Source organism: Bos mutus, chromosome 6, assembly GCF_027580195.1.
Source record: "Bos mutus isolate GX-2022 chromosome 6, NWIPB_WYAK_1.1, whole genome shotgun sequence".
Classification (NCBI taxonomy): domain Eukaryota; kingdom Metazoa; phylum Chordata; class Mammalia; order Artiodactyla; family Bovidae; genus Bos; species Bos mutus.
This window is the reverse complement of record NC_091622.1, coordinates 84,364,727-84,390,429: the sequence shown is the minus strand read 5'-3', so window position 1 is coordinate 84,390,429 and position 25,703 is coordinate 84,364,727. Positions and strand designations below refer to the sequence as shown.

The following is a 25,703-nucleotide window of genomic DNA, read 5'->3' as shown; positions in this document are numbered from 1 at the left end:
ACCAAAATTTGCTTTGTGACCCAACATGTGATTTATCCTGGAGAATGCTCTGTGTGCACTTGAGAAGAAACAGTATTCTGCTGCTTTCAGATGGAATGTCTTATAAATATCAGTTAAATCTATTTGATCTAATATGTCATTTAAGACTTGTGTTTTCTTATTCATTTTCTGTGTGGAAGATCTGCCCATTGGTGTAAGTGTCCCCACTATTATTATGTTACTATTGATTTCTCTTTTTATGGCTGTTAGCATTTACTTTATATAGTGAGGCTCTCCTAGGTTGGGTGAATATACTTTAAAAACTGTTATATCTTCTTCTTAGATTGATCCCTTGATCATTATGTAGTGTCCTTCCTTTTCTCTTGTAGCAATCTTTATCTTAAGTCTATTTTGTGTGATATGAGTACTACTACCTCAATTTTCTTTTACTTTCCATTTTCTTGGAATATCTTTTTCCATCTCTTCACTTTCAATCTGTATATGTCCCTAGGTCTAAACTAGGTTTCTTGTAGACAGCATATATATGAGTCTGGTTTTCTTTATCAATTATCAATCTATGTCTTTTGGTTAGAGCATTTAATCCATTTGCATTTAAGAGAATTATCAATATGTATGCTCCTGTTGCCATTTTCTTAATTGTTTGGGGTTTGTTTCCACAGATTTTTTTCTTCCCTTTCTTTCTTCCCATCTTCTCTTGTGGCTGGATGACCATATTTTGCTTTGTGTTTTGATTGCTGTTTCTCTTTTATGTGTGAATCTATTGCAGATTTTGCTTTGCATTTCCCATAAGATTTTGATATAGCAGTCTATATATATATATACACAAGGGTCTTCCCTGATAGCTCAGTTGGTAAAAGTCTGCCTCCAATGCAGGAGACCCCACTTCTATTCCTGGGTCTGGAAGATCCACTGGAGAAGGAATAGGCTACCGGCTCCAGCATTCTTGGCTTCCCTTGTGCCTCAGATGATAAAGAATCCACGTGAGAGACTGGGTTCAATCCAGTGGGTTGGAAAGATCCCCTGGAGAAGGGAAAGGTTGCCCACTCCAGTATTCTGGCCTAGAGAATTCCATGGACTTGGAATATACTTGGAATATACCCTTAGGGTCGCAAAGAGTCAGACACAACTGAACGACTTTCACTTTCACATATAAACAAGGTTGTATTAAGTTGTTGATCTTTTACTTTCAAATATCATTTCAAAAATGCATTTCCAGTCTCCTACATCTGTAATCTCCACTTGTCACAGTTGCTGGTTTCAATATCATATTTGTGTGTGGATGTTATCCTGTCTTTACTGTGTGTTTTCCTTACTAGGTACCTTTACCATTTGAGGTTTTCTTATTTCTAGTTGTCACCTCAACTTTTTCTACTATCCAGAGAAGTTCATTTAGGAAGTACTAACCATGGCAGTTAGAGTGAAAAAATAAAAAGGAATTCAAGTTAGAAAAGAAGAAATAAAGCTCTCACTATTTGCAGAAGACATGATACTATACATTGAAATCCTAAATATGCTACCAGAAAACTGCTAGAGCTCAAGAATGAAGTTGGTAAAGTTGCAGGATACAAAATTAATACACAGAAATCTCTTGCATTCCTATGTACTTAACAACAAAGACCAGAAAGAAAAATTAAGAAAACAATCTCATTTACTACCACATCAAAAAGAAAATATACCTATGAGTAAACCTAACAAAGGAGGCAAAGGACCTATACTCAGAAAACTATGAGACATTGATGAAAGAAATCAAAGATAACACAAACAGATGGAGAGATTTACTATATTCCTGGTTTGGAAGAATCAATATTGTGAAAAATGGCTATAGTACCCAAAGCAATCTACAGATTTAACACAATCCCTATCAAATTACCAATGGCATTTTTCACAGAATTAGAATAGAAAAAAATATGTACAATTTGTATGGAGACACAAAACCCCCCAAATAGCCAAAGTGATCTTCAGAAAGAAAAATGGAGTAGGAGGAATCAGGCTCCCCAATTTCAGACTGTACTACAAAGCTACAGTAATAAAGACAATATGGTACTGGCACAAAAAAAACAGAAATATAGATCAATGAAACAGGAAAGAAACTGCAGAAATAAACTTACACATCTATGGCCAAATAATCTATGACAAAGGAGGCAAGACTATACAGTGGAAAAAAAAGACAGTCTCCTCAATAAGTGGTGCTGGGAAAACTGGATAGCTACATTTAAAGGAATAAAATCAGAATACTCCCTAAGACTATACATAAATTTGAACTCAAAATGGATTAAAGACCTAAATGTAACACCAAATACTATTAAACTCTCAGAGGAAAAAATAGACAGAGTACTCTCTGACATAAAACTCAATCAGATATTTTTGATCCACCACTTAGAGTAATGGAAATACAAACAAAAACAAACAAATGGGACCTAATTAAGCTTAAAAGCTTTTGCAGGCAAAGGAAACCATAAACAAAATGGAGACAACCATCAGAATTGGAAAAAAAAGTTACAAATGAAGGAATTAATCTCTAAAATATACAACCGGGTCATGCAGCTCAATATATAATTAAAACTTTTTAAATGTGGAAGATCTAACTAGATATTTCTCTCAAGGAGACATAAGATGGCCAACAAACACATGAAAATTAGGACAGCATCACTAATTATTAGAGAAATAGAAATCAAAACTGTAATGGGGTATCATCACACACTGAAGAGAGTGACCATCATCAAAAAATCTTCATACAGTAAATGCTGGAGAGGGTGAAGAGAAAGGGGAACACTCTTACAATATTGGTGATAATGTCCCAGAGGGATGGTACGGGGAGGGAGGTGGGAGGGGGGCTCAGGATGGGGAACACGTGTATACCTATGTATACCATGTTGATGTGTGGCAAAACCAATACAATATTGTAAAGTAACTAACCTCCAATTAAAATAAATAAATGTAAAAAAATATTGATGATAATGTAAATTGGTACAGCCACTATGGTGAGCAGTATGGAGATCCCTTAAAAAACTAAAAATAGGGCTACCTAATGATCCAACAATCCCATTCTTGGGCTTATATCTGGAGAAAACCATAATTCAGAAAGACACATGCACCACAGTGTTCAATAGCAGCACAGTTTACAATAGTCAGGACATGAAATTAACCTAAACGTCCATTGACAAAGAATGGGTGAAGAAGATGTGGTACATATATGCAATGGAATACTCAGTAATAGAAAGGAACAAAATAATGCCATTTGCATGAATGTGAGTATACCTAGAGATTGTCATACTGAATGAAATTAGTCAGACAGTGAAAGACTGAGAGCATTTGATATCACTTATATGTGGAATCTAAAGAATGGGTACAAATGAAACTTATTTGCAAAACAGAAATAAAGTTATAGATACAGAAAGCAAACTTATGATTACCAGAGGGATAGGGGGGATAAATTGGGAGAATGGAATTGACATGTACACAATGCTTTATATAAAATATATAAAAAGAATTACTGTAGAGCACAGGGAATGCTACTCAATACTCTGTAATGAATTATATAGGGAAAAATCTAATAAAGGTGAATATATGCACATGTATAACTGAATCACCTTGCTGTACATGTGAAACTAACACAATATTTAAAATCAACTATACTCCAATACAAATTTTTTTAAGAAAGAAGCTGTCTGAAGTAACCATATTGGAACTCTGAGTACTTGCAACTTGAAGGGTAAAGCCAGACTGGTAAACTGTAGTTAATTTGGTCATTTCAGCCCTTTAGCACAGTACCAGCTTCAAAACCTCCATTATCCAACCTGCTGGCAGTCAGCATGCCTGTGTACCTGGTATAATTTACTGGCATCATGATGGGCAATGAAGGCCTTATTCTTCACATATTGGGGTTCTTTACCCTATTGATGATTAGTGCCCTTGATCACTGAGTTGTAGTCGCACATATTGGCCACAATTATTTCAAATCCCATTATCAGAAGCTTATATGTTTTAACCTTTATGATACAGTATAATTAGAATAAACATAAATCTAGAGATTAATGCAATGGGTTAGATGTTTGGAAAATTTGACACATTTAAGAAGATTCAGTTATTCAGGTCCACTTATTAGACACCATCCTTCAAATGGTGAATGATTTCTGAAAGTAGAGGCTTAAACTTGTTATAAGTTTGACCATAAGCATAACCATAAGCATAAATATGCTTAATGCATATGCTTAATAACCATAAGCATAAATGGTTATTTTAGATGTTGAGTTCATACATAGGAGGGGACTATTATGATCCATGAAAAATCAGAACAAGTCTATTTAAAAAAAAGAAAAAAAAAAAAAAAACAGAACAAATGACAGAATTCAGACTCAAAGGACTTACTTGCTTACTGAGTTAAGATTATGGGCTTAGAGTCATATAGAACATGTTTCAATCCTGGCTTTGGTACAAGAAAATTAGATAAACTCTAACTTGAAGTTTTCCTCATATATAAAATGTGTAAATAATGCCTCCCTCATAGACTTGTTATGGAGAATAAAAAGAGACAACATATGAATGTACTTACCCCAGTGTCTAACAATCACCAGTCAATAGCTGAGATTATTGTTATTGTAAAAATATCTTCCTGTAAACTTCCCTGGCAGTTTATACCAGGGAGTATGAGTTACATCCCTGGTTGGGAACTAAGATCCTGCGTGCCTCAAGGTATAGCTAAAAAAAAAAAAAAAAATTAAAGTCCAACTCATTTGGAGAAAAAAAAAATCAGCACTATTTTTTAAAATTATGTCCCTTTTTTCCTTCATTTGAGAATCAGACATTAAAGAATTAGGCTATTAAAAAAAAAACTCACATACAGTGAAATTTAGAAAGCTTTATTCATATCCAGGGAAAGAATCAGGTTCATAAAAGTCCTGAAAAGACCTTAAAGTCCTAAGGCTTTAACCGTAGCCTGATTCCTGGAAAAGATAAATTCTTCAACAATCAAAAAAAAAAAAATAGAAGAAAATTAGACACTAAGAAGAAGGGTGAATCTGATTTCTGGAATTAGTACATTATAAAAATAAAAAGTACAGTCTTCAACAAATACGGCAAGATAAAAAATTAGATAAAATATGTTTCAATCAAAGGAACAAAATTAATTGAGAGAAACTATTCCTGAGGAAGCCTGGATTTTGCAATTACTGGAAAAAAGCCTTTAAAACCACTGTCTTAAAGATGCACAGAGAGCCAAAGAAAGAGAACAATAAAGAGAAGGAAATGAAGTAGAAATGAAGTAAAATACTGATAAAGGGGGAAATTGAAAGAACAAAAAAAATTCTGGAGCTAAAAATTACAATAATTAAAATGAAAAATTCACATCAGTGGTTCCAAATCAGACATGACCATGCAGAAGTATCAGCAAACTTGAAGAAAGGATAATTGAAATTATCAAATTGGAGGACTGAAAAGAAAAACAAATGAAGAAAAATGAACCCTAAAACAACAGTGGGACACCACCCTATGAATGAGCATAAAAATTGTGGGACTTCTAGGAAAAGAGAAATGGGTAGAAAGGATATTAAAGAAATAATGGCATGAAATATTTTAATGAAAGACATCGTGAATCTAAAAATTCAAGAAGTTAGAGAACTTCAAGTAGAATAAAATCAAAGACATCTATACAAAAAAAAAGTAAAATCAAGCTGTCAGAAGTCAAAGACAATGAGGAAATCCTGAAAGAAACTAGATGGAAGTGCTGTGCTTAGTCACTCAGTTGTGTCCAACTCTTTGTGACCTCATGAACTGTAGCCTGCTAGGCTCCTCTGTTCCTGTGGATTCTCCAGTCATGTCATGCCTTCCTCCAAGGGATCTTCCCAACCCAGGGATCGAATCCAAGTCTCCCACATTACAGGCAGATTCTTTACCATCTGAGCCAACAGGGAAGCCCAGACAGAAGTAATTCATCCCTAAGATGATCAGCAAATTTCTCATCAGAAACTCTGGAATCCAGAAGGCAGTAGATTGATAAATTGCAACTGCTGAAAGGAAAAAAAAAAAAAAGTGTTAACTGAGAATTTTATTTGGCAAAATTTCCTTCAAAGGTGAGGTAGAAATTAAGACATTACCAGAAAAACAAAAGTTGGGGTACCTCATTACCACTGCTGCACTTTGCCAATAAAAAAATGCAAACGGGACTCTTTTTGGCTGAAAGGAAAAGATGCTGGAAAGTAACACAAACCACATGAATAAATAAATAGCTTCAGTAAAGGTAAAAACAAAGGTAATTTTAAATGCCGGTATCATTCTAATTTTGGTTGTGAGTGAAAGTCACTCAGTTGTGTCCGACTCTCAGCGACCCCATAGACTATCCATGGAACTCTTCAGACCACAACACTTGAGTGGGTAGCACTTCTCCAGGGGATCTTCCCAACTCAGGAATCAAACCCAGGTCTCCCACACTGCAGGCGGATTCTTTACCAGCTGAGCCACAAGGGAAGCCCTCCCACCTGCCACATGGTGGTCAAAACAAGTATTAAAAGAAAAAGGCAAACAGGACAAAGCAAACGTCATTGTTTTTCCTGCACTTTTGGTTGTAAGTCCAATTTTTTTAAATGTTCTCAATACTTTTTAAAAATACATTAAAATGATTATTAATTTATATAATTAGGAACACTGATTAAATATGTAATTTATGACATCAATTACAGAAAGTCTTGGATGGAGATGTTAAGGAGCAGAGTTTTTGTATGTTTTGAAGTTAAGAATAAATAGGTCAAAGAATAAATCCCAAGAACAATTAAAAATAGTGTTTAAATTAATGAAACAGAAGATATTGAAACAAGAGATGCAGAGGAAGCAGGGATCAGAGGGAAATTTATAGGTAAACATGCTTACGTTTAGGATGAAGAAGGACCTAAAATCAATAACCTAATATTATATCTTAAAGAACTACAAAAAGAAGTCAAACTATATTCAAAGTTGGTAGAAGGAAATAACGAAGATTAGTGCAGAGATAAAAAAAAGTTAAAAGAAATAGTAAATCAATAAAACTGAAAGCTAGTTCATTGAAATGATCAGCAAAATCATCAAAACATTAGCTAAACTGGAAAAAGGGGAAAAAAAGAATAAATGAAAATAATTAAAGTCAGAAATGAACCTAGAGAGATTACTAATGGTTTTATAGATATGAAAAGGATTATAAGAAACTATGAGAGAAGTGCAGCCAGGATGGCAGAGTAGGAAGACCCTGAGCTCACTTCTTCCCTCTGGCATACCAAAGAGCAATAATTTATTGCTCTCATTAACTATTAATGAGGATAACCAGAAGACTAGCAGAGAAGACCTTGAATCCACATGCAAAGGAAGCAAACTGAATGGTCACCTTATGACATACACAAAAAATCAAGTCAAAAATCTATCAGAGACTTTAGAAGTAAAATGACAGCACTTTTACAAGAAAATCCTAAGGGAAAATTTCACCGCAGTGGATTCTGCTTTCATAGGTAAGACACCAAATGCAAAAGCAGAAAGAAAAAATATATAAATTAGACTTCTTTGAATTAAGAACTTTGTGCATCAAAAGATACTATTAAGAAAGTGAGATAAAATATGCAGATTGTGAGAAAATCTTTTCAAATTATGTATCTGATAAAGAATGAAGGTGCACAATACATAAAACACTGCTACAACTCAATAACAATGACAACAACAACAAAAATCTAGCTGAAATATGAAAAAGTACTTGAGTAGACTTCTACAAAGAAGATACAAATAGTCAAAAGTATATGAAAAGAAGCTCATTTATCATTATGGAAATGCAAATCAAAGGCACATAGAAATAACACTTCACTCTTTAAGATAGCTATTATCAGAAAAGAAAAATAAAAGGAAAATAACAAGTGTTGGTGAGAAGTGGTAACAAGTTGGTAAGTTGGTAACAAGTGTTGGTGAGAAGAAAATAACAAGTGTTGGTTCTCTACCAACAAGTGTTTGTAGAGAAATGGAACTTGGTGTACTGCTACTAGGAGTGAAAAATGATGCATCTGTCGTGGAAAATATTCCTATGATTTCTTGCAAATTTAAACATAGGATCATATGACTTAGAAATTTTAATTTTGGCCCATATATTGAAAGGAATTGAAACCAGGGATTAAAACAGATATTTGCACATCAATAATCATACCCATTTTAATGTAAAGTTCCAAAGAATAACAAGGAGAGATAAGAAAGTCTGCCTCAGTGATCAATACAAAGAAATAGAGGAAAACAATAGAATGGGAAAGTCTAGAGATCACTTCAAGAAAATTAGAGATACCAAGAAAACAGTTCATGCTAAGATGGGTACAATAAAAGACAGAAATGGCATGGACCTAACAGAAGCAGAAGATATTAAGAAGAGGTGGCAAATACACAGAAAAACTGTACGAAAAAGATATTCATGACCCAGATAATCGTGAGGTGTGATCACCAACCTAGAGCCAGACATTCTGGAATGTGAAGTCAAGTGGGCCTTAGGAAACATCACTACAAACAAAGCTACTGGCAGTTATGGAATTCTGGTTGAGCTATTTAAATCCTAAAAGATGATGCTGTGAAAGTGCTGCACTCAATATGCCAGAAAATTTGGAAAACACAGCAGAGGCAACAGGACTGGAAAAGGTCAGTTTTCATTCCAATCCCAAAGAAAGGCAATGCCAAAGAATGCTCAAACTACCGCACAATTGCACTCATCTCACACGCTAGGAGAGTAATGCTCAAAATTCTCCAAGCCAGACTTCAAGAGTATGTGAACTGTGAACTTCCAGATGTTCAAGCTGGTTTTAGAAAAGGCAGAGGAACCAGAGATGAAATTGCCAACATCCTTTGGATCACTGAAAAAGCAAGAGAATTCCAGAAAAACATTTATTTCTGCTTTTTGACTATGCCAAAGTCTTTGATTGTGTTTAGTTCAGTTCAGTCGCTCAGTAGTGTCCAACTCTTTCTGACCCCATGGACCACAGCACACCAGGCCTCCCTGTCCAGCACCAACTCTCAGAGTCCACCCAAACCCATGTCCATCGAGTTGGTGATGCCATCCAACATTCTCTTCCTCTGTCATTCCCTTCTCCTTCTGCCCTCAATCTTTCCCAGCATCAGGGTCTTTTCAAATGAGTCAGCTCTTCTCATCAGGTGGCCAAAGTATTGGCGTTTCAGTTTCAACATCAGTCCTTCCAATAAATACCCAGGACTGATCTCCTTTAGGATGGATGGGTTGGATCTCCTTGCAGTCCAAGGGACTCTCAAGAGTCTTCTCCAACACCGCAGTTTATTGTGATCCACACAGTCAAAGGCTTTGGCATAGTCAATAAAGCAGAAATAGATGTTTTTTTCAGGAACTCTCTTGGTTGTGTGGATCACCACAAACTCTGGAAAACACTTAGATGGGAATACCAAACCACCTGACTGACCTCCTGAGAGTGTGTATGCAGGTCAGGAAGCAACGGTTAGAACTGGACATGAAACAACAGACTTCTTCCAAAAAAGAAAAGGAATACATCAAGGCTGTATATTGTCACCCTGCTTATTTAACTTATATGCAGAGTACATCATGAGAAATGGTGGGCTGGAGGAAGCACAAGCTGGAATCAAGATTGCTGGGAGAAATATCAATAATCCCAGATATGCAGATAATACCATCCTTAAGGCAGAAAGTGAAGAACTAAAGAGCCTCTTGATGAAAGTGAAAAGCAGAATGAAAAAGTTGACATAAAACTCAACATTCAGAAAGCTAAGATCATGGCATCTGGTCCCATCATTTCATGGCAAATAGATGTTTCCACTTCATGGATACAGTGGAAACAGTGGCAGATATTATTTTCTTGGGCTCCAAAATCACTGCACATGTTGACTGCAGCCATATTAAAAGACACTTGCCCCTTGAAAGAAAAGCTATGACCAACCTAGACAGCATATTAAAAAGCAAGAGACATTACTTTGCCAACAAAGGTCTGTCTAATCAAAGCTATGATTTTTCCAGTAGTCATGTATGGATGTGGGATCTTGACTATAAAGAAAGCTGAGCACTGAAGAATTTATGCTTTTGAACTGTGGTGTTGGAAAAGACTCTTGTGAGCCCCTTGGACTGCAAGAAAATCCAACCAATCCTTTCTAAAGGAAATCAGTCCTGAATATTCATTGGAAGGACTGATGCTGAAGCTGAAACTCCAATCCTTTGGCCACCTGATGCGAAGAACTGACTCATTTGAAAAAACCCTGATGCTGGGAAAGATTGAGGGCAGGAGGAGAAGGCAATTACAGAGGATAAGATGGTTGGATGGCATCACTGACTCAGTGGACATGAGTTTGAGTAAACTGTAGGAGTTGGCGATGGACAGGGAGGCCTGGCCTGCTGCAGTCCATGTGGTCACACAGAATCAGACAAGACGGAATGACTTAACTGAACTGAATTGAATCATAGCAAGAATATTCATGATAGCAAAATGAATGGATAAATAACTTTTTTTTTTTTATGGGAGTATAGTTGCTTTACAATGCTGTATTAGTTTCTACTGTACAGCAAAGTGAATTAGCTATAGGTATATATATATCCCATCTTTAGTGGATTTCATTCACATTTAGGTCACCACAGAGCATTGAGTAGAGTTCCCTATGCTTTATAATAGGTTCTCCTTAGTTATCTATTTTATACATAGTATCACTAGTGTATATATGTCAATCCCTGTCTTTCAATTTATCCCACTTGATTTCCCCCTTGGTATCCATACGTTTGTTTTCTACACCTGTGTCTCTATTTCTGCTTTGCAATATATATATATATATATATATATATATATATATATATATATATAGGCTTCCCTGGAGGTCAGACAGTAAAGAATCCACATTCAATGCAGGAGACCTAGGTTTAATCCTAAGTTGGGATGATACCTTGGAGGAGGGCATGGCAACCCACCCCAGTATTATTGCCTGGAGAATCCCCATGGACAGAGCAGCCTAGTGGGCTACAGTCAGTAGGGCCTCAAAGAGGTGGACATGACTTAGAGAATAAGAACTCATTTATATATATATATATATATATATATATATATATATACATATACAATGAAACATTCAGTTCATTTCAGTTCAGTCGCTCAGTCGTGTCCGACTTTTTGTGACTGCATGAATCGCAGGACGCCAGGCCTCCCTGTCCATCACCAACTCCTGGAGTTCACTCAGACTCACGTCCATCGACTCAGTGATGCCATCCAGCCATCTCATTCTCTGTCGTCCCCTTCTCCTCCTGCCCCCAATCCCTCCCAGCATCAGAGTCTTTTCCAATGAGTCAACTCTTTGCACGAGGTGGCCAAAATACGGGAGTTTCAGCCTTAGCATCATTCCTTCCAAAGAAATCCCAGGGCTGATCTCCTTCAGAATGGACTGGTTGGAACTCCTTGCAGTCCAAGGGACTCTCAAGAGTCTTCTCCAACACAACAGTTCAAAAGCATCAGTTCTTCAGTGCTCAGCTTTCTTCACAGTCCAGCTCTCACATTCATACATGACCAATGGAAAAAACATAGCCTTGACTAGATGGACCTTTGTTGGCAAAGTAATGTCTCTGCTTTTGAATATGCTATCTAGGTTGGTCTTAACTTTTCTTCCAAAGAGTAAATGTCTTTTAATTTCATGGCTGCAATCTCCATCTGCAGTGATTTTGGAGCCAACCAAAATAAAGTCTGACACTGCTTCCACTGTTTCCCCATCTATTTCCCATGAAGTGATGGGACCAGATGCCATGATCTTCATTTTCTGAATGTTGAGCTTTAAGCCAACTTTTACACTCTCCTCTTTCACTTTCACCAAGAGGCTTTTTAGTTCCTCTTCACTTTCTGCCATAAGCACGGTGTCATCTGCACATCTGAGATTATTGATATTTCTCCCGGCAATGTTGGATTCCAGCTTGTGCTTCTTCCAGCCCAGCGTTTCTCATGATGTACTCTGCATATAAGTTAAATAAGCAGGGTGACAATATACAGCCTTGACATACTCCTTTTCCTATTTGGAACCAGTCTGTTGTTCCATGTCCCATTCTAACTACTGCTTCCTGACCTGCATACAGATTTCTTAAGAGGCAGGTCAGGTGGTCTGGTATTCCCATCTTTTTCAGAATTTTCCACAGTTTTTGTGATCCACAAAGTCAAAGGCTTTGGCATAGTCAATAAAGCAGAAATAGATGTTTTTCTGGAATTGTCTTGCTTTTTCCATGATCCAGCAGATGTTGGCAATTTGATCTCTGGTTCCTCTGCCTTTTCTAAAACCAGCTTGAACATCTGGAAGTTTATAGTTCATGTATTGCTGAAGCCTGGCTTGGAGAATTTTGAGCATTACTTTACTAGTGTGTGAGATGAGTGCAATTGTGCGGTAGTCTGAGCATTCTTTGGCATTGCCTTTCTTTGGGATTGGAATGAAAACTGACCTTTTCCAGTCCTGTGGCCACTGCTGAGTTTTCCAAATTTGCTGGCATATTGAGTGCAGCACTTTCACAGCAACATCTTTTAGGATTTGAAATAGCTCAACTGAAATTCCATCACGTCCACTAGTTTTGTTGGTAGTGATGCTTTCTAAGACCCACTTGACTTCACATTCCAGGATGTCTGGCTCTAGGTGAGTGATCACACCATCGTGATTGTCTTGCTCGTGAAGATCTTTTTTGTATAGTTCTGTGTGTTCTTGCCACCTCTTCTTAACATCTTCTGCTTTGTTAGGTCCATACCATTTCCATCCTTTATTGAGCCCATTTTTGCATGAAATGTTTCCTTGGTCTCTCTAGTTTTCTTGAAGAGATCTCTAGTGTTTCCCATTCTGTTTTTTTCCTCTATTTCTTTGCATTGATTGCTGAGGAAGGCTTTCTTATCTCTCCTTGCTATTCTTTGGAACTCTGCATTCAGATGCTTATATCTTTCCTTTTCTCCTTTGTTTTTCGCTTCTCTTCTTTTCACAGCTATTTGTAAGGCCTCCCCAGACAGCCATTTTGCTTTTTTGCATTTCTTTTCCATGGTGATGGTCTTCATCCCTGTCTCCTGTACAATGTCACGAACCTCATTCCATATAGTTCATCAGGCACTCTATCTATCAGATTTAGGCCCTTAAATCTATTTCTCATTTCTACTATATAATCATAAGGGATTTGATTTAGGTCATACCTGGATGCTCTAGTGGTTTTCCCTACTTTCTTCAATTTAAGTCTGAGTTTGGCAATAAGGAGTTCATGATTTGAGCCACAGTCAGCTCCTGGGCTTGTTTTTGTTGACTCTATAGAGCTTCTCCATCTTTGGCTGCAAAGAATATAATCAATCTGATTTTGGTGTTGACCATATGGTGATGTCCATGTGCAGAGTCTTCTCTTGTCTTGTTGGAAGAGGGTTTTTGCTATGACCAGTGCATTTTTTGGCAAAACTCTATTAGTCTTTGCCCTGCTTCATTCCGTATTCCAAGGCCAAATTTGCCTGTTACTCCAGGTGTTTCTTGATTTCCTACTTTTGCATTCCAGTCCCCTATAATGGAAAGGATATCTTCTTTGGGTGTTAGTTCTAAAAGGTCTTGTAGGTCTTCATAGAACCGTTCAACTTCAGCTTCTTCAGCGTTACTGGTTGGGGCATAGACTTGGATTACTGTGATATTGAATGGTTTGCCTTGGAAACTAACAGAGATCATTCTGTTGTTTTTGAGATTGCATCCAAGTACTGCATTTCGGACTCTTTTGTTGGCCATGATGGCTACTCCATTTTTTCTGAGGGATTTGTGCTCGCAGTAGTAGATATAATGGTCATCTGAGTTAAATTCACCCATTCCAGTCCATTTTAGTTCACTGATTCCAAGAATGTCGACGTTCACTCTTGCCATCTCCTGTTTGACCACTTCCAATTTGCCTTGATTCATGGACCTGACATTCCAGGTTCCTATGCAATATTGCTCTTTACAGCATCGGACCTTGCTTCTATCACCAGTCACATCCAAAACTGGGTATTGTTTTTGCTTTGGTTCCATCCCTTCGTTCTTTCTGGAGTTATTTCTCCACTGATCTCCAGTAGCATATTGTGCACCTACTGACCTGGGGAGTTCCTTTTTCAGTATCCTATCATTTTGCCTTTTCATACTGTTCATAGGATTCTCAAAGCAAGAATACTGAAGTGGTTTGCCATTCCCTTCTCCAGTGGACCATATTCTGTCAGACCTCTCCCTCATGACCACCTGTCTTTGGTGGCCCCATGGGTATGGCTTAGTTTCATTGAGTTAGACAAGGCTGTAGTCCTAGTGTGATTAGATTTACTAGCTTTCTGTGATTATGGTTTCAGTGTGTCTGCTCTCTGACACCCTCTTGCAACACCTACTGTCTTACTTGTATCTCTCTTACCTTGGACGTGGGGTATCTCTTCACAGCTGCTCCAGTAAAGCACAGCCACTGCTCCTTAACTTGGACGAGGGGTATCTCCTCACTACCGCACCTCCTGACCTTGAACGTGGAATAGCTCCTCTAGGCCCTCCTGCACCCTTGCAGCCACTGATCTTTGGAGGTGGGGTTGCTCCTCCCAGCCTACACCCCTGACCTCGGACGTGGGTTAGCTCCTCTCGGCCACACTCTGTGTGCTGTCACTATGGCCTGTGCTCCCCCACTGGGGAAGCCAATGAAACATTATTCAACTTTAAAAAAGAAAGGAAATTCTGATATGTTGCAAAATGAATGAACCCTGAAATAAAATAATGCTAAGTCAGTGGAAGAAAAATATTGCATGGTTCCACTTGTACTTGTTACCAAAGTAATCAAATTTATAGAGACAGAAAGTGGAACAGAAGTTATCAGGGGCTAGGGAATGAGAGGAATAGGGAGTTATTTAATGATACAGAACTGACATGAAGGATGATGAAAATATTCAGTGTGCAGTTAGAGTTGATGGTTACACACCATTGTGGATGTTTTTAATGCCACCAGACTCAATAATTCAGTTCAGCCGCTCAGTGGGTCCGACTCTTTGTGGCCCCATGAATTGCAGCACACCAGGCCTCCCTGTCCATCACCAACTCCCGGAGTTCACTCAGACTCACGTCCATCGAGTCAGTGATGCCATCCGGCCATCTCATCCTCTGTTGCCCCCTTCTCCTCCTGCCCCCAATCTCTCCCAGCATCAGAGTCTTTTCCAATGAGTCGACTCTTCACATGAGGTGGCCAAAGTACTGGACTTTCAGCTTCAGCATCATTCCTTCCAAAGAAATCCCAGGGCTGATCTCCTTCAGAATGGACTGGTTGGATCTCCTTGCAGTCCAAGGGACTCTCAAGAGTCTTCTCCAACACCACAGTTCAAAAGCATCAATTCTTCGGTGCTCAGCCTTCTTCACAGTCCAACTCTCACATCCATACATGACCACAGGAAAAACCATAGCCTTGACTAGACAGACCTTTGTTGGCAAAGTAATGTCTCTGCTTTGGAATATGCTATCTAGGTTGATCATATAGTTACAATACTTTAAAATGAAAAATATCATTACCAGTATTTTACTATATGAGTTTCTGTTACTGGTAACTATATTAAAAAAAGATCAAAAGAGGTAAATAATATCCCTCCCCTTTGCCTCTGAAAATTTTGTTTCAAAAATCCCCTTTACCAGAGTAGCCTAGTAATACCAGTATGTTGTTGTTTCAGATACAGATTGTCATTTTTATTCATCTACAAGTTACATTTAATCCAAGGATGATAACCTAATGACTACATTGTTTCAAGCCTTAGAAAATATGGTTGTAGTGTCAATGGCTTAAAAACACTCATTACCTAATCACTTAGGGCCTCAGTTTGCTTGTTTATCACCTAGAGGCATCAGACCTGATTAATCCTAGGTTAACCACTTTCTTTTGACAGGTTGTGATTCTTAAAATCTTCTAATAAAGACATTTATCTTAATAGGTTCTGTGGAGATACACAGGAAAAAAACCAGAAACATTAGGAGCCAATACCCGACTATATAAATGGATTCCACAGAATGATCTTCTTGGTAAGACCAAAGAAAGAAAAATAAACAGAGCTGAATGAGGGATAATGTGACTGATTGCTCAATAACAGATAAATCCAACAAATTTGTATTTAAAATAACAACAACCAAAAAAAAAGCTTTAATGTTTTCTTCACATTTCTTCTGGAGTTTGTAAAAGAAAAGATTATTCCTGACACTTTTTAAAGACTAAGGCAAACTTTTTTCAAAACCATCATGATAAGTATAGTTATTAGTGCAATGGACTTTTATAATATGACAGAGAGCCTGGATTCAACGCTGCATGCAGAAAGGAAAATAGGAGAATTTATCACAAAAGAGCATAGTGAGTGGAAGTTCATTGTATGGAAAATTAGAAAGAGCAAATGTCAGGTGCAAAGGAACAGTCTAGCAAAACTAACCTAATTAGATTCTTACTGAAGGCATACTAAGGTCATCACATATCACTTGGGGGATAGTGAGAGAAGAGGTGGCAGCTATAAAAGATGATCAGACATCAACACTGATCTGTTAAACTGACTTAGTAGAGTGCTTGCTAAAATTGGGCAATGCAGAGATAAAGTAGAACCAAAATAAAATTCTAGTGGAGAAGAGTTCAGGGAAGTCTGACTAGACTTTGGTCAAGGATCTTTGTCAAACTGTAACACAAATACCAAATTTATAATTCTCTCACTTATGATATAGTCTCTCCCTCCTGAGAATCAAAGTCAAATAAAGTATCTTTATATCAGGCTCCCATTAACTTTTGTATAGAATATTGCAGAAACCTCCTGATTCTCTTCATCCATTTTATCCTACTTCTATTCTCTTTTGCCTACTACAACCATATGGGGGAAAAAATCTGGCAAACCATTTCACCATCTATAATACAAATGGCTCTCTATTACTATAGAGTTAAATGCTTAAACAGAGTACACATGTAATTGCTGTAGACTTTTTGTATGATAAACTCAATATGCCAGCAAATTTGGAAAATGCAGTAGTGGCCACAGGACTGGGAAAGGTCAGTTTTCATTCCAATCCCAAAGAAAGGCAATGCCAAAGAATGCTCAAACTATCACACAATTGCACTCATCTCAAATGTTAGTAAAATAATGCTCAAAATTCTCCAAGCCTTCTATAAGCCAGGCTTCAACAATACATGAACTATGAACTTCCAGATATTCAAACTGGTTAAAGAAAAGGCAGAGAAACCAAAGATCGAATTGCCAACATCTGTTGGATCATCAAAAAAGCAAGAGAGTTCCAGAAAAACATCTATTTTTGCTTTATTGACTATGCCAAAGCCTTTGACTGTGCGGATCACAATAAACTGTGGAAAATTCTGAAAAAGATGGGAATACCAGACCACCTGACCTACCTCTTGAGAAATCTGCATACAGGTCAGGAAGCAACAGTTAGAACTGGACATGGAACAACAGACTGCTTCCCAATATGGAAAGGAGTACGTTTAGGCTGTATGTTGTCACCATGCTTATTTAACTTATATGCAGAATACATCATGAGAAATGCTGGAATGAATGAAGCACAGGCTGGAATCAAGATTGCTGGGGGAAATATCAATAATCTCAGATATGCAGATGACACCACCCTTATGGCAGAAAGTGAAGAAGAACTAAAGAGCCTTTTGATGAAAGTGAAAGAAGAGAGTGAAAAACTTGACCTAAAACTCAACATTCAGAAAACTAAGATCATGGCATCTGGTCCCATCACTTCATGGGAAATAGATGGGGAAACAGTGGAAACAGTGTCAGACTTTATTTTGGGGGTCTCCAAAATCACTGCAGATGGTGATTGCAACCATGAAATTAAAAGATGCTTACTCCTTGAAAGAAAAGTTATGACCAACCTAGACAGCCTATAAAAAGCAGAGACATTACTTTGGCAACAAAGGTCCATCTAGTCAAGGCTATGGTTTTTCCAGTAGTCATGTATAGATGTGAGAGCTTGACTATAAAGAAAGCTGAGCACTGAAGAATTGATGCTTTTGAATTGTGGTGTTGGAGAAGACTCTTGTGAGTCCCTTGGACTGCAAAGATATCCAACCCGTCCATCCTAAAGGCAGTCAGTCCTGAATATTCATTGGAAGGACTGTTGCTGAAGCTGAAACTCTAATACTTTGGCCACCTGATGTGAAGAACTGACTCATTTGAAAAGACCCTGATGCTTGGAAAGATTGAAGGCAGTAGGAAAAGGGGATGATAGAGGATGATGTTTGGATGGCATCACCGACTCAATGGACATGAGTTTGAGTAAACTCCAGGAGTTGGTGATGGACAGGAAAGCCTGGTGAGCTGAAGTCCATGGATTTACCAAGAGTCGGACACAACTGAGCACCTGAACTGAACTGAACTGATGCTAACATTCTGGTATGGAAACCCTGCACATCTCACCACCCCTTTCCCATCAACAAAAGTATTTTCCCACTAACAAAAATATTTGGTTTCTTCAGTCCTTCCATTCTTTTTTGTTGATGTATTCTCCCTCCAATAACTTGTCAAATGACAAGTACTCTTCATCGTTTATTCTGCAGGAAAATTCTCAGTTGTCTGTAGAATGACTTACTTGCTGGAATCACTAATTATACTTAGCTGGAGTAATTAATTGCTGATTTCTTTGGAGCCTATAAGAATTTATATGAGGCCTCATGGCATAGAATTATATAGAAGATGTCACTTAATAGAATTAATGATTTATGAAGGTATCATGATTTTCTGTTTCTGACACTCTTACAACAGAATAATAATTTTTTTTTTAATTTTAATTTTTAGGTCATCCAAAAACCAGAGCTTTTATCACTCACTGTGGAACCAATGGGATCTATGAAGCTATTTACCATGGAGTCCCTATGGTTGGAATTCCTCTGTTTGGTGATCAGCATGATAATGTTGCTCGTATGAAAGCCAAAGGGGCGGCCGTTGATGTAGACTTGGAAAGAATGACAAGTGAAAATCTGCTTAATGCTTTGAAAGCAGTTATTAACAACCCTTTGTGAGTAGAGAATATATTCTTTTCTAAGAAGAAACATCTTGTTTCTTGAAGAATAGTTTCATAAATTTTTAAATTGACAACTTTTACATGATCACCAGCACATACCTAATAGCAAATTAGAATATTTTATGTTTCCTAAATTTTGTGAAAGTACTTTGTCACCTACCACTAATGAATGATAGACTACAATCTTGAAGAAATACTACATTTATTTAAAGAAAGTGAGCTATTGTTGAAAAGATACAAATTTTTATTAATAACAGTACTTTTATTTCTTAAAAATTGCAGATATTATCACTATAAAGAGTTTAGGCAATATGACAAAAACAAAGGTAAATAAAAATAAAAACTCACTCAACTCTCCTCATGTAGCTATAATGAATGACAGTTTAGAAACTTCCACTATTTCCTTGTGCTAATTTATAAATAGAAATTAATAGTGTTAATTTATAAATAGAAAATAATATAAATAATTTTGTTTAAAAATAGGACTATGCTTGTTAGTTAAAATTTTCTTATATTGGTATATTTTAAATGAAAAACAGAAAAAGTGAATGAAGAAAAATTGAGAGATCCAAGGAAGTAGAGAAGACCCCAGCCTCTTCATTCCCTGGCAAAGAACAACAATTAGACACTATTTATGAACAAAATCATCTCTGGGAGTGCCCTAAAGGCCATGTAAGAAATTTTAGCAACACAGTAGAACAAAAAAACTGAGATAAATCACACAAGAACAGAATGATGACAGTTTTATTTTACCAGCATCATCCCCAAGCCAGCATTACTCATCACCAAGAGAGAACTTTCAGCTAGAAAGAATTCCTTGGCAGAAAATGAAGAATGGGTTGAGTGACCAATTTCTAAGGCCTTCTGGGGCACAGACATAGAAAAAACAAATTCTAAATTTGTATGAAACCACAAGAGATCACAACCAGAGCAATCCCAAGAAATAACAAAGTTGGAGGCATCCCACTTCTTATTTCAAACTGTACTACAAAGCTATAGTAATTTTTTTTAAATGTCATTGGAATAAAAATAGGCATACATACCAATGGAAAGGATTAGGAGCCCTGAAACGAACCCTCATATGTAAAGTTGAAAAATATTTGAAAAAAAGTGAACAATACTCTATAGGAAAAGTGTTATCTATTCAATAAGTAGTACTGGGGAAACTAAATAATTATATGCAGGAAAATGAAATTTGGACCCCCATATTACATTACCTACAAAAATTGACTAGAAATAGACTAAAGACTTAAGCAAAAGACCTGAAACCATAAAGCTGCTATCTTAAAACAGGAGGAAAAGTTACTTGACAAGGGTCTTAGAAACAAATTTTGGGATATAACACCAAAAATACAAGGAACCAATGCAAAGCTCAATAGGTGGGGCTATATCAAGTTCAAAAACTTCTGCACAGAAAAATAAATGATGTGTAAAATGAAAGGGAATCTACAAAATTGGAGAACATTTTGAAAAGTATACATCTGATAAGAGATTAATATACAAATGATATAAGGAACTCATTGCTGCTGCTGCTCTAATTCGCTTCAATCGTGTCCAACTCTGCGACCCCAGAGACGGCAGCCCACCAGGCTCCCCCGTCCCTGGGATTCTCCAGGCGAGAACACTGGAGTGGGTTGCCGTTTCCTTCTCCAATGCATGAAAGTGTAAAGTGAAAGTGAAGTCGCTCAGTCATGTCCGACTCTTCCCGACCCCATGGACTGCAGCCTACCAGCCTCCTCCACTCATGAGATTTTCCAGGCAAGAGTACTGGAGTGGGTTGCCATTGCCTTCTCTGAAGGAACTCATTACTCAATAGCAAAAAAAAAACAAAAATTTTTTTTAAATGAGCAGAGGTACTAAATAGATATTTTGTTAAAGAAGACATGCAAATGACCAACAGATACATGAAAAAGGGCTTCATGTCACTAAGCATCAGGAAATACAAATCAAAATCCCACCTCATACCTGTTTCAATTGTTGTTGATGCTGTTCATTCACTAAGTTGTGTCCAACTCTGTGAGCCTATGGACTGCGGCATGCCAGGCTCCTCTGTCCTCCACTATCTCCCAAAGTTTGCTCAAATTCATGTCCATTGAGTTGGTGATGCTATCTAACCATCTCATCCTCTGCCGCCCCCTTCTCCTTTTGCCTTCAATCTATGCCAGTATCAGGGTTTCTTCTAATGAGTCAGCTCGTTGCATCAGGTGGCCACAGTATTGAGCTTCAGCTTCAGCTTCAGCATTAGCCCTTCCACTCAATATTCATAGTTGATTTCCTTTAGATTGACTGGTTTGATCTCCTTGTGGTCCAAGGGACTCTCAAGAGTCTTCTCCAGCACCACAATTAAAAGCATCATATCTTTGTTGCTCAGCCTTCTTTATGGTCCAGGGTTAAAGAATCCATGTGTCAATGCAGGTGCCACAGGAGATGCAGTTTCAATCCCTGAGTTGAGAAGATTCCTTGGAGTAGAAAATGGCAATCCACTCCAGTATTCTTGCTTGAAAAATTCCTTGGACAAAGGAGCCTGAAGGGCTACGGCCCATGGAGTCTCAAAGAGCCAGACTTGACTGAGCACACATGCACAAAATAACATTCATACATGACTACTGGAAAAATCATAGCTTTGACAATGTGGACCTTTGTTGGCAAAGTGATGTCTCTGCTTTTTAATACACTGCCTAGGTTTATCATAGTTTTCCTTCCAAGGAGCAAGCTTCTTTTAATTTCATGACTGCAGTCACTGTCTGCAGTGATTTTGGAGCCCCCAAAAAATAAATCTACCACTGCTTCCAATTGTTCCCCTTCTATTTGACACAAAGTGATAGAACTGGATGCCATGATCTTAGTTTTTCAAATATTGAGTTTCAGATCAGCTTGAAACTGTTAGAATGGCCATCATCAAAATACAAGGTCTAAGAGGTATTGGTGAGGATGTTGTAAAAGAGGAACCCCAGTGCACTCCAGGTGAGAATGTAATTTAATACAGCCCTTATGGAAATTAATATGGGAACTCCTCAAAAGATTAGCAATAGAACTACTAGACAATCCACTGGAGAAGGGATAGGCTACCCACTCCAGTATTCTTGGGCTTCCCCTGTGGCACAGCTAGTAAAGAAACTGCCTACAATGTGGCAGAGCTGGATCCAAACCCTGGGTTGAGAAAATCCCCTGGAGAAGGGAAAGACTACCCACTCCATTATTCTGGCCTGGAGAATTCCATGGACTGTATAGACCATGAGGTAGCAAAGAGTTGGACACGACTGAATGACTTTCAGCGACTTTCACTCACTGAGACTGAGTAATCTCACTTCTGGATATATATCTAAGGAAATGAAAACAGAATGTGGAAGAGATATCTTCACCCCCGTGCTAATTGCAGCTTGATTCACAGTAATGAAGATATGACTAAAACCTAAGTGTTTGTCAGTGGATGAATAAAGAAAATGTGGTACATGTATGTAAAGGAACATTATTCAGAAATAGGACAAAGGAAATACTGTCATTTGTGAAACCATGGCATTGGCCAAGTTAAGTAAGTCAGACAGTGAATGACAAATATTATTCAATGTCACTTATACATGCAATCTAGAAATTCAAACAGAGAGCAGAGTGGTGTTTTCAGGACCTAGGACTTGGGAGACTGGTGAGACAAGCTTTGAATAATAAGGCACAGGTATGAGTAATAAATAAATAAACTTTTTACAACATGATGATTAGCTGTGATCATAAATAAATTCTCAATAATGAAAGATTAAATTTATTATGTAATTCTATTTCATATAAATAAAACAAATATATTCTTTGGAGAAAGAAACTATATTAAAATTAAAAGAATTGCCAGGCTTGGATAAATACTTCTTTAATATCAGATAAATTCTTAGTAAAATTTTGACATAAATCTATAAATAAGCATTGACATTAAAGATTAAAATAATTTTTAAAATATTTCATTTTCTTCAGTATTGAATGACTTTTCACTATGAAGTCACTTAACTTCCTATCAGTATCTCTCGTTTTGGTTTAACTTATTTATAACTGGAGAATAATTGCTTTACAATGTCATATTGGTTAGTACTGTACAACAATGTGAATCATCCTTAAGTATACATATATTCCCTCCCTCTTGAGTCTCCCTTTGACCCCCATCCCATCCCATCTCTGTGTCTGTGTGTGGCTCAGTCATGTCCAAGTCTTTGTGACCTCATGGACTACAGCCCGTTAGGCTCCTCTGTCCATGGAAATCTCAAGGCAAGATTACTGGAGTGGGTTGCCATTTCCTTTTCCAGAGGATCTTCTGACCCAGGGATCAAACCTCAGTCTCCTGCATCTCCTGCATTGGCAGGCAAATTTTTTTTTTTGTAAACACTGAGCCACCTAGGAAGCCCCAGAGCACCAGGCTGAGCTCCCTGTGTTATACAGCAACTTCTAACTGGCTTTATCTAATTTACACATGGTGTGTATATACGTCAGTGCTACTCTTTCGTTTCATCCCATCCCCTCCTACGCTGGCTGTATTCACAAGTGTGTTCTCTATGTCTGCATTTCTATTCCTATTGTACAAGTGGGATTATCAGTACAAGTTTTTCTAGGTTCCAATATTAATACATGATATTTGTTTTTCTCTTTCTGACTTACATCACTCTGTAATACAGGCCCCAGGTTCCATCAGCGTGCTTTAAACATCACATCTTAGATTTGTTTGCTATATTATCAATGTAATGTTATCAAAGTTGATAACATGTACATCTTGTCCATGACCACAATTTCCAATATCATTTAGCATTAATTTCAGATTTATATTGATTTAATGAAGCAATTTGTGTTTTATCATAGTTTTTCAATTCATTTTATTAACTTTTATCTGATAAATATTTTGTTACCATGTCTGTCTTGGAACTTCTGTTGATACTGTTTGTTTTCCTGAGATGTATTCAGAGGTACTTATTCCTTATATTCTTGTATATTTAAAAAGACATGCCTGGTTTTTTAAAACCAAAGGGGAAAAGGGATTTGTTTAAGTTTTTCTGGTTTATAGTTCTCTTCCTCAGAACTTTTTACATGCTGTTCCACCATTTTCTGCAAGGCAATGTTCTGTATTTTCTATCAATGATGACTGCCCTTCAGCGTGGGTGAATAATCCCCCTCATTCACAAACCCAATGAAATCTTGCTTCTAAGTCAACCATTCAAAGCCTTAAATCAAAACCCTGGTCTGTTCCTTGACAGAAGTTAGAAGGATTAGTGTTCTAACAATTGCCATCCTTCCATCTCACCACTGCCTATGCAGCCCTCGGTAGCCTGAAGCAAAAATTGCAGCATCTATTCAGTCTCAAGCCCTACTTCTTGCCCAGAGGGTCACATGAAGCTTTTTGTTTGCATCTGGAATGTCAGGACCATGAAGATCACCAACCAAAACCATTTCCTATTACTGTTGAAGTCTTATTAACACTGATACTCCAGATCAAACCTGGGGAAGAGTGAAGGGGTGACAGAAGGATCTCTTTCCCATAAATCTGCCCTCAATGCTGCTTCCTGACACTATCATGTTCCCAGTGCCGCACTCAGCAAGTGAGATCAAAATTCTATATTCTCAAGCTACATATTAATCCATTCCTATTTCTGTACTTTCAGAATGCTATTTCCAACTGGCAATTATTTTCTCTCCTACCTCCAATAATTACTGAGACTATAAAGCATCCATCACATTCCAACTGATAGGCTATCATATCTAGAAATATATCATATCATATCATATCAAGAGGAAACAAATTGTCATGTGCTTTCTGTAGTCTCAGTGATCTCATTTATCACACATACCATATAATTATGCAATATACTTTTAATAATATACAACAGTTTTAGGTATATGGTGTCCTTAATAAACTTTTCAAGTTGTTATTTATATATTCAATTTTAGCTATAAAGAGAATGCGATGAAGTTATCAAGAATTCACCATGATCAGCCTGTGAAACCCCTGGACCGAGCAGTCTTCTGGGTTGAGTTTGTCATGCGCCACAAAGGAGCCAAGCACCTTCGACCAGCTTTCTATGACCTCACCTGGTTCCAGCACCACTCTTTGGATGTGATTGGCTTCCTGCTAGCCTGTGTGGCAACTGTTACATTCCTGGTCACTAAATGTTGCCTGTTTTTTTGCTGGAAGTTTAGTAAAACTGAAAAGAAGAAAAAGAGAGAGTAGTAGTATTTTTGTTTGTTTTTTTAGCAGTTGGCCTGGAATCCTTGGAATGGTTCACGGAAGTAACCAGCCATTGATTAGTAGAGACTCCTCTCCTACTCCACTGGATTCTTGTCCATTCCTCAGTTTATCAAGCCAAAGATCAAAGACTTACTCCCAAAATATGCCACATGATTCAGAAATAAGTTTTAAAATAATCTATTCTTGAAATAGAGAATATAAACAATTAAACAAATGGTAGTTACTACCATTAAAGTCTCAGTGTTTTATTTATCAATTTCAGTTTAACCAGTTGAGCTGCTGTTTGAGGTCTTAGGAATGTAATGATTAATTCTATTTTCAGTACTGAACATATTGAATATTTCCTGAAAATCAAACATGATTTTGGTTTCAGTATGTACTCATTATTACTCATTCTCTAAAGAAACTGGACAAGGAGTAGTGTAGAGTACACTTTAGCCAGAGCTTTCCTTCCAGTCAGGAAGATCAGGAGACTCAGAGTTTCTACTCTGCTGTACAGCACATT

General features: G+C 37.4%; 1 protein-coding gene across 2 annotated transcripts in view; it reads left to right on the top strand.

Annotated features, from left to right (window-relative positions):
* Window positions 1-25,180, top strand: part of LOC102285162 (UDP-glucuronosyltransferase 2C1-like) — a 38,023-nt gene extending 12,843 nt beyond the window's left edge. For both annotated transcript variants that reach the window (XM_070372958.1, XM_070372959.1), the window contains exons 4-6: window positions 15,903-15,990; window positions 18,759-18,978; window positions 24,901-25,180. In XM_070372958.1, coding sequence (XP_070229059.1) covers window positions 15,903-15,990; window positions 18,759-18,978; window positions 24,901-25,180 — 588 coding nt within the window. The remainder of the gene's footprint in view (window positions 1-15,902; window positions 15,991-18,758; window positions 18,979-24,900) is intronic.
* Window positions 25,181-25,703: the final 523 nt, after the last annotated feature.